At 33.0% G+C, this 20,434-nt stretch overlaps 1 protein-coding gene across 2 annotated transcripts; it reads right to left on the reverse strand.

Annotated features, from left to right (window-relative positions):
* Positions 1-1,521: 1,521 nt before the first annotated feature.
* On the reverse strand, positions 1,522-19,175 carry LOC138331112 (uncharacterized). Of its 2 annotated transcripts, none has more exons than XM_069278585.1 (2): positions 19,056-19,175; positions 1,522-3,146 (listed from the first exon to the last, which is right to left on the reverse strand). In XM_069278585.1, exon 2 carries the CDS (start codon positions 2,610-2,612, stop codon positions 1,629-1,631), a length of 984 nt encoding a protein of 327 aa, XP_069134686.1. In that variant the 5' UTR covers positions 2,613-3,146; positions 19,056-19,175; the 3' UTR covers positions 1,522-1,628. The 2 variants fall into 2 exon arrangements, with proteins under 2 accessions (XP_069134686.1, XP_069134677.1); XM_069278576.1 differs by lacking the exon at positions 19,056-19,175 and adding an exon at positions 12,890-13,305.
* Between the last annotated feature and the right edge of the window lie 1,259 nt (positions 19,176-20,434).

A 20,434-nucleotide genomic window follows, 5' to 3' on the forward strand; every position in this document is an offset into this window, starting at 1 on the left:
TACATACTGAGCGCCGATGAAAACGCAATTAAATGTTCTGTTCATATCAAACAAATTAGAATGTAAAACTTTGAGCACCTTACCCATGTATACAATAATGATTCGCATAACTGAGCTTGCTCTAGGGCCGTGAAGCGGTCGATTGTTGAAAAAGTACCTATCTGCACGTGCACTCCGTATCAATGCGCGCTTGGTCTACCCATTACACATGTACAGTCCTTGTGGATAGGAAGACTGTTTTCAACATTCAGATTTTGAAAACGCCGTTTTGTTTGGAAAAACGATGTCACGACTTACGGATACCCAGCGTCACGAAGTTAGGGATATGTTGGCAGGCCGACTTCAGCGGCGTGAAATTCGCGTAGAATGGGTTGTTCGCCTTCTACTATTGTGAGACTTCATCAGCGGTCCCTTCAAACGGGTTCTCTGAATGATAGACCACGCCCTGGGAGGTAACGAGCGACGTCGGATCGACAGACAGAACCGTTACATCCGGGTCACCCATCTCCGTGACCGCTTCCAAACTGCCTCCCAAACGGCCAGAACAATAATAGGTATCAATGGAAGACGAATTTCGGTTTCTACTGTCCGCTGACGTTTGCGTAGCGCCGGTTTGAAAGCCTGTTAGCCCTCCCGTGGGAACATGTTGACACAACGTCGACGTCAAAATCGCCTGACGTGGACCCGGAGGCATCGACATTGGCTCATGCGCCAATGACAACGCGTAGGTACTGTTCACGGATGAATCCCGCTTCCATCTCTGTAATAGTGACGGTAGAATTCGCGTGTGGAGAAGACAGGGAGAGCATTACGTCGATTCGTGCGTCTGCGAATGTGAACGTTGGGGTGGTGGCAGTGTCATGCATATGGTGTGGGGAGGGATATCCTTCGACCGCAGGTCGCCCCTTGATATCGTGGACGGTAATCTAACTGCAAGGCGTTACATCGACGAAGTCCTACAAACTACCGCTGTACCGTTCTTTCGTAATCATCCCAACGTCGACATTCTATTTCCCCATATAACATCATCAATTTATGGCGTAGTCAGTCAAAATGTCAATCTGCACTTCAACTACAACTCAAACCAATATTTGTAATAAATAGGCACACCATTGTTGTACACCATTAAAATGCAAATATCCTTGCTTTTAATATATAATGAATATATTACTGCTCATTAAAGTACATTTTCATGGCTGACAAGATCGGATTTTAACATCACAATGGATTATACTTCACTAAAAGGTTCATTGTTAAAATGACTGGTACTCTAAAACATATTTAGTATTGATATTGGCTATTCATATTGCAAACGAATTATGTTGAAGGGAATATAATATGAAAAAATCTACTCTTTAGATAATATCAGTATTGCATTGATCATAATTATGTATTCAACGTTAAATCAAGGTTCATTTTTACGATAATTATATAATGCTCCATATTATAGAATTAACTCGTGCTATATTTGTTGATTGAGAAAATTAATAAAAGGCCATCCCAAAAATAACATATTACTACTTGTACCATTAAAGCAATGAATATTTATTTTGTTGAAATAATATGAAAATAATTGCATCATAGGAGTTTAACAATTCTTATTATCATGTTCTTGGGTGGGTTTTTTTCTAGTACATAGACGTTTTTGACCTTCTCGGAGTTTCCAACAGCATTTCATGTGGCTGCCGTTTCCTGTTAAAATCCTCACAGTTTTTAACAAAACATTTGATTCTTTGTTCAAGTTCATTACCACCCTTAGCCCACGAAAACAGTTTTTTCTTTCTCTCCTCTTCCCTGTCTATTTTCAAACTGATTTCCTTCTGTTCCATTTTACTCATTTCCGCAAGTTCCCTACGCGACCTAGTTTGCTTTCTTTTATGGAGGCTAACCTCGTTCACAACAATAGGCATGACATCCGCAGCCTCAAGCACCTCGCCATCTTTGATCCTACGTTGTCGGACCGTGATAGGTCTCTGTGATTTTGGTCTCCGTTCAAGCCGTGGAAATGCCCGTTGACCAGATGGGCGTGCAAAGGCCGAGCGGACCTGTCGTTTTTGTGGATGTGGTGGCCGATTAGTGGACGAATTATCCTGTTTCGGTCTAGAATCATTAGGAATTTGCGCTGGAACTCGATGCCTAATTGGTGACGCAAATTTCTGCATGGAGAGAGCGAACATTGTCAGAGTATTCATGGCACGTCGTGGTTTGTCTGAATCTATATCACTACCTCTGGTATCACTGGTTGTGTCAGAATCTTCACGATTATTGCTAGTATTTATCCGATTCACATCATTACACAAATTATCCATACTTGTCTCTGCACTTTTGTCACTCATTTTATCCTTTCCACCCGAGAATAAACTCACAGAATCTGCAATCGCCCCTTTTTTGATGGCGTCACTTAATTGTTGCATGTTTTCTGCAACCTTTCGTGCTTCTTTAAGAGTTTCAGCCCGCTCCACACTAACACGATATCGCTCTCTGCCGATCTGGGCAAGTTTGCTTTCCAGTTCGCTATCGAGAATCTCATTTTCGAAATAAGTTTCACTATAATCTAGTTTGATCCCTATCCCAGACTCGTGCTCCTGAACAGGTTTCTTTGTTTTCAACATCGTGCTAAGTTAATATACAGATCGTTCAATGCAATGACATGTATCACGCAAAACAAGTGCGTGTCAATATTTATACATCAAGTATCACGTGATGCTTTCAACACAATACCTTCATCTAGATCCCAGTGCACCAATTAAATAGCGTGTTACACATATCGGTAATGTCACCATTAGCAAGCCGGTTAATTATAAAGTTAAAATGATATCAATTTATAATGAAGGAGGTTGGCACTTTACCCATACAATTAATCTATACAGTAACTTCAGTTAAATGACGATGAGAAATAAATCCGTTTTAAAATTATATGCTGCATTTTAAAAACGAGCTTGTCGATATTGTATGACATACACAGAATTTTTCAGATCCTTTTTTCTGTAAATTCTAATTTTCTGAAGGTTTGTTCGGTTTGAAGTCTACATTGATTGCATCACATGTAGGTTTGAATTGGCCGATTTTAACAGAAAATTCCAAAATGTCTATAGAACAGTAATAGGTGATTCATTGTACAGAAGTCTCACATGGATTGTTGATATCTGAAAATAAATGAGATAAAAATGAAATAATTATGTTTTAAAGCCATTGTTACAACAGTTCCTATTACTGATATATGATGTTTATTGATTTACATTTGTTATAATATTTATTCATCATGATATCAATATTTTGTAAAGGTAGGTTATTTCAAGTACATGATTTTATAAATCATCTTCGATAGAATGAAAATAAATAATACATGTACATAATATAATAAGGTATATAGTACTTGAGTTATATTTAATCGTAATACTATTAATAATAATCGATAATGAACGCATATGAATAAAACCAACATATTACAAAAGATCTCGTGATTCGTTCATATTTTACAATTTATTACTTATTATGTTGCAGAAATGAAACTTATGAAATGTAGCATTACGTCAAACTGAAGTTAATATATGAATATAAATACTACTATTCGCATAAAGAAATCTTATACAAATGCATTGTAGATGCACTTTGAATGTAATCCAGTATTTTCTTTACAAAGATGTAATATTTAAAAAAATAGTGTCTTTCGGTGTCGGAAACCAAGGCATTCAAAATATACTAAATATTGTACGTAAGTGAGAGAATGAGAGTGAAAAAAATGTTTGTTTCTCTTGTATTTGTACGGCGGCGTATTAGGGCCACTACATATTTTTTTTTATCTTGTACGTACAAGTTAGTATCTTGTACGTACAAGTTAATATCTTGTACGTACAAGATACTAACTTGTACGTACAAGATATTAAGTTGTACGTACAAGATACTAACTTGTACGTACAAGATACTAAGTTGTACGTACAAGATACTAACTTGTACGTACAAGATACTAAGTTGTACGTACAAGATACTAACTTGTACGTACAAGATACTAAGTTGTACGTACAAGATATTAACTTGTACGTACAAGATTAAAAAAAAATATGTAGTGGCCCTAATATGCCGCCGTATATTTGTCCTTGTATACTGTGAAAAAAAAGCTGATAAAAATGTATTTCAAATGAAAAAAAAAAACAAAAAAAACACTTCAAACAACTACAGCGGGAATGTCATCTCAATAATACAACTAAGTGGTTAAATACTTTTAATACAAAAACAATATCTGCAAGACAGCAGAGCATCTGTTAAAGTTCACTCATTTGGATACCCCGAAATGAAACCATTAAGATCCACGAGCAAAAACCATTTTGAAACATTTAAAATTTTGATGGTTTCTAAACGAATATTAAAATATTTGACCTTCAGAAATTATCAGGTAAAACTGATCGGCACGGCCTTTCAAAATAATTACCTTAATTATGGTTTAATGTTAAGATTACGTCAGACATTTACAGGTATACTGAATATGTAATATGTGAATCGGTGCATGTTTTAATTGAATGTATATCTGTCATGTAGGCACGTGATCGAAGGTGACGAAACAGTCCTAATTCAGCATTTTGGCACTGCATCAAACGATTATTGCAAGACAATTTAGGGGTTTTTAGTTCGGAGGTCCAAAAGAATACTTTTTATTTCGCATCAAATTTCAAATGGTGTAATTTAAACACAATTTAACGATTTCTGATATCTAGGTAGATTGTTTATAAATTGAAAAAAACCATGAAAATGTTCACCTTTAGTAACCATTAAAAAATGTCGAAGACTCGTAGGGAAAATGGGCAGAAACTACATTCTGAAAGCTTATTAATTACCTACAACTTGTCTTACGGGTGATATCAGAAATCTAAAACTATGCCTAAAACCTAAAACCTGAATTATCAGAGGATTTCTATCAGATTTACTTTGGATCAGCTTTAAGGATGTGATACTAAATATTTTGGTTAAAGTACAATGTATTTTCTCTATACACTGTATTCATTTTGACGATTGAAAAGAAAGTTAGTTATGATTTTTTTTTAATTTCATTTTTTTCGACTTTTGTGACAATCATTTCCACGTTGGTGATGATAACCAGTGTCGCATCGATATTGATATATCAAGCGTTTGCCATTATTCTTAAGAACCATTGGTGTATTTCTAGTCCTTATTATTGGCTATTTCATTTTTTTATCTTTTTTTTATAGAATGTTCGAAAACACATCTTGAGGTAAATTTTGATTTATCGAAACTCATGTTTTCCACTGAAATACATAATACATATTTTATATAAGTTATTTAAATGATAAAATCTAAAAATAAAATAAAATCAAGTCTAGACACATGTTCATCTAAAGACCATCAATCAAACACATCCGATATCAGAGTACCGTGTGTGGTGTTATAACATAACTCGATGTGATAACTTGTAATGATTAATTCATATTACGGAACGACGTATTGAGTATAGTCATGATTTGTTGATTTTTGTTATAGGATATTCATAGGTTTCTTATGTCAACTACATCATAATACCACACAAAGTAATGAATATATTGACATTAAATTGTGTTCTCTTTGATATTTTATATTTATTGTAAATCTTTTATGCAAATATAGTTAAGTGGTGTCAAATACCACAGTTTAAAACCACCACGACCCCAGCGTCTCCTTGTTAAAAGAGTCCATAATTTCTGAAGCTATTGAGTCAGTGAAAGTGATGTATTTCTTCGTAAGTTTGCTGAACATGGTTTGTAATTAAACCTCAATAGGAATTCCACATACGATACCATATAACGTATTGACAGACTAACAAAGGCATTGGTAAAAAACTTTATATTTATTACGCTATACCTGATGTTGGCAGGCATTTAATATAATTTGGTAATAGAAGCCTTAGTCGACTCCTTCGTGCCAAGTAGTCATTAGATACTGAAACCCCGGATCGTACGTCTCTGTGTACCTAACGCAAACATCTGTGAGATATATTGACAACGGATTAGGCCAGGAAGTGATATATTTGTATGCCGATTGCTTAATGAAAGTTCTAATAATTAATGATATAGAATTATTTATCTCCAAATACTGTAAATGTGGATCGTTTCGTTAATAAATTATAAATGAAATCACATTTCATACTGTTTTTGTGGTATAATTTTCACTCTCAATTTTGGTCTACTTATTCACATTTCAAAACTAAAAAAGATATGAAAAATATGCTCGCGACTGGACATTATTAAAGATGTCTAATGAAAGAGAATTGTGGATAATTCCACTTTTACAAATGTAGAATAGATACACCAATTATGAACAAATCTATTATGATTCAGTGTGTTTTACATGTATCAATAAATAACATTATCAACATCTAAACGTTGTCTGTCAGTTGGCACAAAACACATAGCTATTGATAGAAATCCAAATGCAAAAGGTATTGTAGAATTAAGCGATACCTCATTCTGCTAAGATAAGATATTTCTTTTATCGATATCAATATTACCTTTTGTAACAATATAAGGAAGTGCAAATTAAACCGGATCTAGGTACACTCAAAGTCTTAAATTGTCAGCTGTCGGAAAAGTATGAACGGCTTTAAAAACAGGAATAAAGTTTTTTCACATAAAATAGCGTAATATGATTAAAACATACGGTCTAAGGAATTTGAAATATTTATCTAAGAAGTGAAATAAAATCGATATTGTGCATCTTAGTGTCAATACTTGTACGTAATGACTTATAAAAGATGGACCAAATAAGCTTCTTTATACTCGAGTCGATTGATAAGTTAGAGGTACTCCCGATAAAAATGTTGATATTGCGATTTCTCCCAGCTGAGGATTTACCACATGCTAATAAAGTTGTCAAATGAATTTTGGTATTTCACCATTCTTGCCAATGACAATAACCTTGCATTGAATTCGTCTCAATAAATAGATGCAACATCACATTATTCCAATCGGCTTGTCACGGTTAAACTTTATGTGTGTAAACCCCTAGACAGTGGTATTACACATATATACATACGTTCTCCACAATATATCACGGTTAAGCCCTTTGATGAACGCAGTGACACTTTAACTATTCCTATCAAACACATCCGTAAAAGGCTCGTATTTCTACTGGAATATTTAAAAACCAAATAACGGTTAATGGAACAAATGTCCTATTTGGTATGATCATTAAAAACTACGGCAAATATTCGGAACGTTATTTAAGCTTGTGATCTGAACCAAAAATGTTAAAATCGAATTATTTCAGAAAAATATGTCTATGCGTAGCAGATGAGTAGGTAAAAGGGGCAATTGCCTATATCTTGATTACAACTGAGGTATTTTTACTCATATATACGTTACAGGCACCTGATGCCTGGTTAAACTTAAAACTTCCAGGACCATTTAATTGTATACAAAATATATACAAAATATCTTAATGTGTTAGTCTTACCAAATCACTTTGGATACTTGATTGTGTGTATACAATACAGTCAATCAGTTACATGATGTTGGCAAGTGCAACCTACGGAAAAGAGTCTTACTTTTTATGTGATCCATTGTATATCAAACATTTTACTAATAGCAAATGGAATCGAAATATTAAAATTGAAATGAGTGGTGGCAATACATCCGATATCAATATTGCTCGATCCCTAGAAATGATAATTATAACAAATGGTTCATATCCTTAGTTAACAGCAATAGCAATGTGACCTATTTGTGTAACAGATTACATGGTGGATTCACGTGTAACTGTATTACGAACCATTTGCAATGTTGAATAATTATATGAAACACGCATAAGGTCTGTTAAATATTTTCGTCTCAATATCTCCTGTCGGATGCCAAAATGAATAGTGTTTGTTGACGCTTTGGTATGTTTACTAGAACATGTAACACACAACATGTAGGAAGTGCGTTCTTAACTTGTCAATTCTAATGATGTCTTTCTAGATTAGATCAAGGATGAAATCTTTCTTTTGGTCGTCAATATTTCTCTAAGAAATAGACGCTGAGTTATTCCATTTCCGTTGTATTTAAATCTTCGTGAGAAAAATATTCTACGTGTATGTAAATTCCACTGTGTGAAGGCAGAGTCATCGATAGAGGGGTGTTAATGTACCCGTAGACAAACTACAGACATTGTGTCAATACCAGGAGGCGGGGTGGAAGGCTGATAATGTTTACAATTTCAAATGTTATGAATAAGGATACATGTTTAAATCCGGAATCTATAGGTGTATTAGGAATGTATATCAATGTACAAGACGATCGGGTCATTACATTTGATCTTTTCTACTTCATGAGAGTTAAGCGAGTGAGAAAACTCACTTTGGCTTCTTAAGGCCATCCCTGTATATCTATAATTCAACGTTTGGTTTAAAGAATTATAAACAAGGGTCTGGATTATACTATAACTTTACTCAAAAATAGTTTGTAACGTTGGCCAAAATATCAACAACAACAACAACAAGAATGTTTCTCATCAGTACCAAATAAAACCAGAGCGAATCAAGTTATTTCGTAGGTGTTTCTGAACATTTTAGGCAGAATTTCAAGTGAAATGAAGCCATATATATATATATATATTTTACTTACCTATAATGTAACTATTGTTGAATGATACCACGCAAGATACATGCATAGACAATATATACACCATGAAAACCAAACAGAGAAAAAAATATCGTTCAAATGAATTTCGAAACTATGATATTAATACTGTGATTTATGTGTGTACATCCTACCATAAACCGTCAATATCTGATAACGTCAGGTAGTGGTACAGTATGGCCAGGTGCTGATCATCAATTGATTAGTGTTCTATGGATAGGACAGAGTGTCCTTGAATGACTAAAAAATGTAACTATAGGATATCAGATAAAATCAAACCTATGGTAGTATAATACATTATATAAAATCTCAATGCTGAGTACCTTAGAGAGAGATAGATTCACTCCGACTTAATGTTATGTGCAATTATCATTGATAAAGATCACAAATGATATTGATTTTTTTTCTTAAATATTCTAAATTTATTAACATAAAATATGGATATACATGTCTCTAATGTACCATTGTAAAATGCAATTTTCATATATATCATGCGGAGGCTCTGGAAAAGAGATACGTTATTGCACAAATGGTAATGTCTGAGAAAACAATGTGAAAACGTGCTTCTGTGAGGTAATACTTCATAGTAAGTAAGAAAACACGAGTATGACACAATCTCCTAAAACACACATTCAGAGTACCAATACAAACGATACAAATGTAGGATCTTTGTCTTTTGATCCATCTTCTTCATATGCTTTGGATTAAAGGGAGGTTACAAATAAACAAACAATTTGTATCATATATCTATATATATATATCATTTGTATTTTGCCCGATAGAGTGAACGCTTAATTATGTTCTTTATCATTAACGTTCAGTTATTATGCGATGTTTTATCTGATTGTCAAGAAATGCTCAAGTGAACATAAAATGTATACATACATATAAACTACAAAATCGGAAAGTGTCTGCTTCATCGATGACTCCCGATCGCACACATTTAGGTGCAATGTGGTGAAATGTGTATTATCATGTATTATTAAGGTCTCAAAGAGCAAGACAATATGTATTTTGACGTGTCAATAATCGTAACACAGTCGGCATTTATCAGTTCAATATAAACCCTATAGAAATTACATGGAGTTTCACGGAGACTTATCTGAAAAACTTTTAAGATGATAAACTATGGCCAGGTACTGCAGAAGATAACGCCCCTTTCATGCCTTCATCACAGCGCAATGCGTCATCCTTTGTGATGGCTGCAAAAAGGAGATCAGGTCTGCAAACCCAGTATTTGTGGATAAATCAAAATAAGGTAAACTCTACACTATAGAAACATATGATTGTCTCCTCACGTTACATGAGAGAGTTGATTCGTTTTCTAATATATACATAACATTTTGCTTAAGATTTAGTTTCAAATATTTCTCCCATTTCCAAATATCTTATTTATAAGTAATTCAAATGTCAATAGGATTAAACTCCATACATATCCTATCTTAGTCTTCTCCTGAGATTCAACTATACACTATTGATAATAAATTTTTAATTACGTAACAAATTGTTGCTTTCGTATGGACAATAGTGTAAGAAGTTTTACAGATAATGACAATCCGTAGACATTAAGAAAGTGATGTAGTTATATTTAATATATACATATATATATATTGAAGTCAGATAATGATTTACCCGATAACGATCGAAATAAGTTATTACACATCTACCGTGGGAGAATATTGAATTCACTAAACTGGGTTTAGAGTTCTAATGTGCATTCCAGTAGGGTCATGGAGAAGAATTATAGAGAAATAAAGCGGAGAATCGTCTTCGTTCAATATCGTTATATTATGGAAATGTTGGCCATTTTTTATTAGCGGATATTTTCATAAGGATATATGCTCTACAATTCAGCAAAGTTTGGTACTTTATGACGATATTTTTTCACCCCAAAACATAATGGGGCTTTAATCTAAGTTAATCGTGAAGCGTAATGCCTCAAATGATTACTCTTGTGTAATCATTGAAGCGCCTTCACATTACATTTTATTTTTTTTTTAATTTCAGAGTACTAAACTCCATAATAAAAACATATCTGTTATTTTTTTCGGCTGCAATTCAAAATATGATTCAAAACTTAAAAGAAAACAAAAATTCAAATTAATATGATTTAAATACCTAACGGAATAATCTCACATCTTGACAAGATGTGATATCCCGGTAACTCTATTGCTTAATGAAAACTCTAAATAATTCTAAAAAAATCATTTGCATCAGATAATGATAGAAGAGATTAAAAGAATGAAAAACACTACATTGTAATTGGATTTAGTATGTTTCTAGCAATAAAAAAAACCAGGATCCAAATTTTTGTTATTGTTAACCTTGATCAAAATTACAGTTATCATCATGATATTTGTAGTTCAAGATTAATATTTTACTCTAATTTTGAAATCTTATAAGATAAATGTTTGTTTATACTTTTATGTAAGTTATATGCATCGTACAATTATATTTGTGCTTTCTAAAAATATTTTCACTATTTACTTGAAATATTTTCTTTACTCTAAATTTCGCCTTAGGTCTTTGTAACTACCGGTTTTTTGTCGTCGATTTAGTTTAATTGTCAGTTACCCGGAATCAAACAATCCGTCACCCCGTTCGTTATTTAGAAACGAATTAACGTTAACGGTACACACATATAATTAGTCATTGGGCATTTGTAGTATAGAATTGAGTTTGATCGTTTTATCGGATTTAAATACCAGTTTTCATTGTCTGCTCTATTACGGTAAATAGTAACTTCCTTGTACAAATAACTGTAAATCACGCGTCCTGATAGATACGTAAACACCAAAGCATTTAAAATGTTAATTAAAGAGTAAATGTATTTTTTTAAAACAACGTGTGACATTGGTTGTCAGGACCAGAGAGAAGTTTGATATGATTTATTGGTCTTACCAAGGACAAATATCTCAATATTCGCTAAACCATATTGAGATACCTTTATGTTTCTCCGTGATCCATTGGTTTGACATCATAATCGGAATGTGATTATTTTTATTATTATTAAATTCAAACTTAATGCCAAACTGAATGTCTTTTTAAGAATCTGACATTGATTTGCTCTTAAAGCCCGGTTCAAGAATGTCACGATAAATTCTTTTGTAGAATTGTATCATAGATAGATATGTAGTGGTATCCAGACGTTACCAATATTAAAACTGTTTGCAATCGAAATCGACTGACAAAAATGTCTTGTAGTTAACTCAAACATTCTGATCAAGTTTATCCAGTTCCTCAATGACTCAGTGCCTATCCAACCTTGGTGGGTAAATCGAAATCACAAAACGTTACAGTTATCTTATCTTGAATGTATTTTTTAAATTTCATTTTGATATTATGCCTTAATATTGTCTAAATCTATCGGTTGTTATTTTGATTCATTAATAATGCATGATTTTCCTTTGTTTTATGCTTCTCACCAGATGTGTTGAATCAAACGTACACAAGCAAGACAATGTTCGACCGACGACTAACTCAATCTCACAACTGCTCATTTTTCGTAAAGGAATTGTCGATCGAGAGGTGGAAGTCCTCAATATACAGGAAGACACATTATACGATTTGGCTACCAAGGTCCCTAATGGTAATCCATTTTAGAAGGTCACAAGGTCTGCAAAGACGATGTCCTAGATTTTCCAAGCGGGAAAATTGATTTTAATTAAATAGTTTAGCAGTATATTGAACGTAAACAAGATTTCTGCAAATGTATGTCTAAATATGGAACTTAACGATTATGTGCCAAGTTCTCTATCGTGAATATAGCTTTGTCTGTTGATGCGGTTCTAATACTTTATATGTGTCGCTGTTCACCATGATCTTAATTGGTAGGAGCAATAAAAGTACCTGTGAAAATCTGACTCGTCTAACGTAAGGTGATACGAAACACCTCACACGAGATAATTAATATTCTGATATCCTATTAAAGAGACAATTGTAAAATTCTAGTTTATATATTATCTTTATTTCCCCTGGTCATCCATTTAATTATATTTTGAATGTAATCACAAAACGTATTCCTTAAATTATCTTAACTATTATTATGACAAAAATGTATATTTTTGTAGGTTTTACGGACTGTAAAGTAACAATAATCTACATTTCTCGGTGAGACTAACATCATAAATGTCTGTAAATAAAGTAAAATCAGTTATTTACTTACCTCTGTCAATGTGAGCTTACAAAGTATGACATATATTCCAAAATATTATTTCAAATGATCTGTATATCATATATACAGGTGTAAGGAGTCAAGGTAAGTGAATAGTACGTATTAGACTCACCTGTATATATCATCAAGGAATGAAAAGCATTTTCCTCCGAACCCAATTGAGTGAAGTCCACTAACTGTATATAATACAATTAAATCTTTTCCGACCAAGTCAATAAAAGTCAACGACCATCGCATACCATGGCTCAACTAGCAAATCAGAAACATGAAAGTAGAGTGGATATGGGTTTTCTTTTTCTCTGATCACTTGGTTGATCGCGCAGAGTAATATACTGAACAGGTAACGTTATATATCGCTGATAGGTCTGAACGGTATGCACAATGGATCGCATGGTGGTATCCACGGCACTTTTAAAACAGTTGTGATTCTCTATACGCTGGAGATTGTGTTATATTCATAATCCATCTCACTCAGGTTTCAAACGGATCGACTGTGTATAGAGCAAAACGGGATCTACACTAACACATATATCCATGTTATTTAAATATCGATATGTTGATTTTCTCATCTGAATTTGATTATGTGGTTTTTATTCATATACATATTTGTGTGTACAATCAATCATTTCTATGTTTTCGTCTACAAAGAGATTATATATTGTATTTTAATAGCTCTTGATAGAAAAAGTATGTACCTGTGATTTACCTGAAGTTTGAATGGCGGGAGTATTATGTTACCAGATTCGCGAGCGATTGTGTGCATGGGACGAGTCTATTGACTTATATGACTGTCATGACGAAGCCTGACACACCAATTAACGAAATAAAAATGTATTTAATACACCCTCCTATCCATTCAGTGCATTATAATTACATTACAATTACATTGATGAAATATGAATTGGATTTCAGTCATTTCCCTTTCAAAAGAATAATGAACGTTTTCTTTCAAAGAGAAATCTGATCAGCAAAGGTTTAAAACAACATATATGCGACAAAATCATTCAGTACTGTATCTATTTTGGAAACTCGGAAACCAATATATTTTAATAAGGATCTTCCAATTGATATACGAAAATACTGTATTGCTTTTAAGTTTTGACAGTCTTATTTTTCATTAGCATATATTGTGGTTATGAACTGATTTTAAACGCATTTTAACTGTAAGGTTACCATCGTAAAGTTCTGTGGAAGTTTCTTCATATTAATAACTGTTTGATCGAAAGTAAGTTGCCAACGTAAGCTACAGTGAGAATAAAGAAAAACTGAAATGATGAAACCGCTTTCAAAAGATATTAACTTATCTGTTGATATGGTACGTTTGGAAAGGGTTTCGTAAAAATAGGATAGCGGGTATATTAGAGTTAATAATTAATGTAATTGGCACTACATAATTAATGAATATATATGTTACAAATGATATGTTATAATCGTTATTTTAATCTGTGTCTGTCTGTCTTGCTTATCGTCGCCACCTAATGAAAACATTTGCATGTTCAATCATCGTGGTAATCTGAACTAATGTCAAACAGTTATGTTTCTTATCAATGTCATCAAATAGTCTGTGTAAACATTTTAAAGTGCCAGTGTCAATACGTTGAGAATCAACGACAGCTTTGATTTTAAACGCCGTGGTTATTTAAAATTTCACGCTTATTATATACCTGGCCTAGGTTCATATGTTTATACAGTGTAAAACGGTCAAGGTTATGTTCAAGTTAATTCTGTCATGGCCTTCAGAATACGTATTTAATGTTAGCTAATAGCCAAAATAACTAAAATAATAACAAAAGTGTAAATTTTCTTCTAGCTATTTCTCAATCGATGAGTGGTAAAATTGGATAGAAAATACGTGCGCAGTTTCAAATCTTGCGTGTTATTTAATTTGTTGCTATAATTTATTAAAAAAAATAACTTCGAACATTTTAAAATGGTTAATACTTAGAGTATCATTACCACATCAAAATGTGCACATGTGTCTTCATTTATTGGTAAAAAATATTCGCTATATTCAGGTTTCTTTCTTGCAATATATCACCTATTATAAACTGACAAATCACGAATGTTTACATAAATAAGTTTGTGTCTGGAACAACATAACGCTTACACATGCACCTGTCGTTATAGGGCAATGAATGCAACATATACAGATCCTGTGTGGTGTTTATTGAGCCGTAAACAGATATTAAACCACTGTTACGTAAGATCACAGTCTCTGTCATTGAATGAAAGACAGAATGCAAAGTGCATATCATGTCTGTGTAATGATACGTCTCCTTTGGTTTCGATAGACGATAGAAATAAATATTATATCCAAAGGCTGACAATATAGTCAACAACCGAAAGTTTGAAATGTCAATTGCATTTATAACCGAAAATAAAAGCATATTGCCATGGACACAGACATCAAAACATTTTGAAGAGTAGTCATGACTTGATGGTACATTAATATCTATGATCGCGACGTGTATATATCAGAGACAAAAACGAAATATCGAATATTCAATAACCTTTTCTATGATTTGTTTTGACGCCTGGGTTAACCATTAATACTACAGAAGGATTAAAAAACGAATAAAATACTATTCACAATCTGATATCCATGCTGTCGGAAAGTGTTACAACAGACAATCTACTTAAGCTTGTGTTATCTGACAGAATACAGTGAACGTTTATGTATGATCAAGTACAAATGTATCATGGTAAGGTAATCGTATCAATATACAAACGTAAAAGGTAGCAATAAACTAAACGAGATGAAATCACGATGTGTACCATAACAAAGATATTAGAACCAGACATTCTAGAGGAGTATCTACCCTCTGCGTCATTGGTAGTCATTTATGAAACCACTATGTCAAAATAATTATGGACATTGAATGGAGACCAAAGCACAACCACGTTTAAGATGGCATTTTATAGCAACGTCAGTCATTGCACTATCAGATGTTTTAGGCCATTAGTTTAATGTGTTGACTTTTAGTTCTAGCATATTGAGATACTCATACCATTTTTATCAACAAGAAAAAAAATGATTGACGAAAGTTAACAACAAGTGATGTTCGATAGGAATGAGTACATTAGTGTGTTCACGATAAATGTAGTTATGTAAGTGTATAAACTCAAGGACGTCTCAACGGCAACCACCAGAATACTACTAACTAAATAAATGGACGATCACGTCTCGGGTTGATTCGGTATCTCTACTAGGACAGGATTCGTTTGATTTTATATGTATTTGTGCTAATGTAGTACCAATTGGTCTCGAATTGGTGACCTAGATTTAGAGCGTTAATGGTAAAATGTCAAACATCGAGGCTATCATCACAAACATTTGTACAAATTCAATTAAGTCACTTTTCTATGAAAGCCGAATAGAATCACGAAAGAAAATAGAGATAAAAACGTTTTTCTCGTAATCACAAAATAATTATCTCGTTTTGCGCAAATTTTTTTTCGTAATTACGAAATTATTATCTCGTTATAAGAGAACTTACATCGTTATTACGAGAACTTATCTCGTATATACGAGATATTTTCTAGTAATTACAAGAAAAAAGGTTTTCAGTTTTGGATGGAACGAACAACTACTTAAAATGCGACTATTATAATGATAATAAATGCTGAGTTAATGAATGATGAATGCGTAATGATATATAGTAAGTGCTAAGTTACATTGTAATGTATTCGAAAGATGTGTCTGGTAATGCGATAATGATATGAGAATGTATGGGCACAGTGATGAGGATGATATGTGGTAGATAAGAATTATATTGATTTATAATTGTTTATGACATGAAAATCTGATTTAAAAAAAATTCAATTAATATTTCCTACGTGATACTGTTAGGCGTCCGTACTTTTCATATGGCAGTCTTGTATGGGACGTGTCTTCTATAATGTTGTAGTATCCTAGTCAAGCATCGATTAATCAAAACAAAAGATGCAGACTTCAGTCAAACTTATGTCATACACCTATATAACTTAAGTTAGAATTAATGTTTGTTTCCAAAAATGGATGATAGGTCCGTTTTGTAATTTTTCTATATCAACTCATATTTTCCAATATGTTATCGTTTTTTCGTTAACTACTTTTAAATTAACGGTATATTGCAAAAATGAATTAATGAATTAAAATTAACTGCCCAAGAAACTTAACAAGAGGTATCAACGAAATACTGAGCATTTTATTCTTCTCCACTGGTAAATAACCCTGCTAAAATAAAATATTCCTAAAAATAATAATGGATTAATAATAATAATTGGACTTGTTGAATTGAGGAACGTTATGTATGATTCATTATATGAAGATGGATAATTTTAATTTACATTGTATATATAGGATCTTGCATGAGTGTTCATTTCATATGAGATTTTATGAAACGAGTCTAAGAAGTTTTTATTTTCGCGAGCCTTGGCGAGCAAAAATTAAAACTTCGAGATGAGTTTAGTCCCGCCGTACTCGTAATCCTGACGTCTCGTCATTTTGTCCCGACGTCTTTGATATTGTTTCTGTCTGAAGTCACAATGAATTTCCAGCCATTGAAAATCGCTCCAGGTCATATTACACTAGTGACGTATGCAAAAATATTACACGGGCGAAATCACTGGACATCAGGGAGATTATGTGATAAATTATATTATCTTTAAGAACCTTAGGACGCTGATACTTCAGGATCACTTTATTACAATATTTTCACATACATATTTTTTAATAGTTTAGGCTGTAGTATTGACCTTGATTATATACGCTGGGAAAGTTATAGATCGTGCAATCTTCATGTCTTTTGTCTCCGTCATTGATTACAACCGTACATATCTCATTGGCTTATTGTTGATACAATACTAAGATATTATTGTGAAAAACCACTGGTCACTATTCCTACACAATCGGGAGACACTTAGGGTTTCAATTAAGTAAAGTTAAAAGCCTTACCATTACTAATGAAGTCAAGTGTGATTAATTGTCTTTGAAAATAGGTACCACGACCCGTGATTGTAAGACCAAAAATCACTCAAGCAATATCACTGAAACAAATCATGCAAACGAATTATCTGTCATATGCAATAAGCACTGTGATTTTACATATAAAGCCAATATTTAGCTGATGTCGTAGAATGGTCTTGATATTCCTTCTCTGTAAATGCTGATTGGAACCATTTACAAAGTCTGAATCCATAATCTCTAATTGAATCTATAAATGAAAATCTGAAGACCAACCCTGGACATTCAAACCAGGCCTTTAATGAGTATAAATTGTCCTCGTTCTAGTGAATGTGTTAACATTACGAGACTGGGAGATGAGAGGGGTGTTGATTTTTGTGTTAGTATATCCTAACGTATCATTAACGAAATAAACTTTTGATAATATATTTAATAATGCTTTATCATGTCACAATTTCAATATTGATTTTGTATGATTACAATCTAATATATAATATGTATAATGCCTAAAACCCAATAGATCTATGATGCATATGACTCGATCAAATTACTACCAGATATCCTGATATTTTAGAAGTAGAAATGATTATCACCTTTTTAATTACTTTGCTTAAATTTGAGTTTAAACGTTCTTATTTCGGACGAATCATAACGTGCTATATACAGTCGTATCAATACGTTTTGTATCCATGTGTTTATCTATTATTATTACTTGACCCTGATAGAAGTCGACCTAAAGACAGACTGACGCTACATACACTACTGACAACTCATGATACAGTTGCAAACATTTAAAAGGTGACACAATTTAACGTTAAAAACATATCACAAGTACTTGCTATTTGCATTGAGCGTTTTCCTCAAGGCTCCCTGACAATTAGATAGATAGACATACTTACAAATCAAAAGATGTACTATTTTAACACATTGTATTGAAGTGGATCGTCTCCTCTCGATTGTCTAGATAAGGCGTTCCATTTCACCGAAATGTAGATATGACATAATAAGTGTATACACCGAGAACAAATATTGAAATATATATTATGTCCTGTTTACAATTATAGATGTGGATATTATGCCTGACATAAAACAATGTAGGTTCGCGAATGTTCTAGATTATCATTATTACTGTGCATGGATATATACAATAAGTTAACTTCAGAGGCTTGAAAACTGCAAGCTGTCTAAATCACGAGAAAATGCGGCTCTTACCCTCTACTGTTTTATCAATACAGTTCCTGTCCTATGTACATATCATCTAATTGGTGTCATACGTTTATCTTATAACAACCTTTGCCAAATAATTTTTATAACCTGAACTGTTTTTACTTACCATTCCACATAAACTTGCTTTCTTGTATATTTTCATTACACATAAAGCCCACATATCATTGCCCCAAAACTTATCTTGAATTCCAAGTCCTGATGTGTAAGAAGGATATTCGTCTCCATGCGGGTTGGAAAATAAATGAACACCCTAATGTAATACTTTTAAATGCAATTATATAGATGTGAAATAATACATGTATTAAATTTGAATTCAATATTGTAGGGACAATTATAATTGACATTGATATCGTAAATAAATATGAATAAAGTACGACCCTGGCTGCTCTTCTTTAATGTAGGTTTACGATTAGTAAATTACTGGCGTCTGTGAACACTTTTGCATAAACAAGTTATTCCATATGTATTGAATACATGTGTACCATCAATGAACCTAACTCGATTTAATATTTTTCCAATCTGACGACGAGATCTGTGCATTTGAACTATTACTCGCGTGCGACAAAAATCAATTATCAAACGATAGCAAAAGTGAATAGTCTAATATCACACCTGTGTAGAGTAAGTGGTAAAAATCTTGCTTTATAGTGCTGGTGACCTGTGCGTGTTAACGGCAGTAATGATATTTACTAATTCATCCATGATGATCTATTTTAAATCCCGTAACTCTTTGACTGGAACAGTACAGTTGATTATGAAAATTTAGCGGTGAGTGAGGTTATAAACTCGATAATGACGTCTTGGTGTAAGAAATACTTAAAACGGCGAGCTTGAAATGTAAAAGTAAAAAAAAAAGGTATAAGCCAGTTTAACATACTGAATAGGTGTTTATTCCCTTTGAAATATATTCGGTTGACATGAAATTAAGTTTTCCATCGGGGTTAAACTACGAGAGGCGTATGTCCAAACAAACTTACTCGGCTATAGAACTGCTATTTACACCGTTGTCATTGAGGCAACTCATCATTCCAATGATTACATTCAGGGAGGCATGTTGGCATGTCTTTGCCAAACATTTCAGGGGAAAAAATATGTTGATGTTGACACGGATGTTTATGTTTAGTGCAAAATAGGTGTGGTTGATACATGCATAAGCGTTTGGGAGCTAAATGGTTGTGACAACCAATCCCAAAGTATGATGCCAACCAAAGAGAGAGAGAGAAAATCCCCAAATCAACATATTAATAAAGAACACAGCAACAGTTAATTGCAATTATGATTATATGTAGAAACATTTTTCCAAAGACACATTTCTTCTCAACAATACATGACACTGTCTACTATGACATTGTATTATATAGTAAAACCTCGTTAACTCAAAGACAGGCCGCCATGGTAAACCTTCGAATAATCCAGGAATTTGAGTTAAATGTATTTAATGTATAACAAAGGGTTTGTGCGATATAATCATCTACTTCGAATTTA

This window comes from Argopecten irradians, chromosome 1 (genome assembly GCF_041381155.1).
Source record: "Argopecten irradians isolate NY chromosome 1, Ai_NY, whole genome shotgun sequence".
Classification (NCBI taxonomy): Eukaryota; Metazoa; Mollusca; class Bivalvia; order Pectinida; family Pectinidae; genus Argopecten; species Argopecten irradians.

Coding starts and splice junctions, on each gene's coding strand:
- LOC138331112 (XM_069278585.1), bottom strand. CDS start 2,612: ATGTTGAAAACAAAGAAACCTGTTCAGGAGCACGAGTCTGGGATAGGG.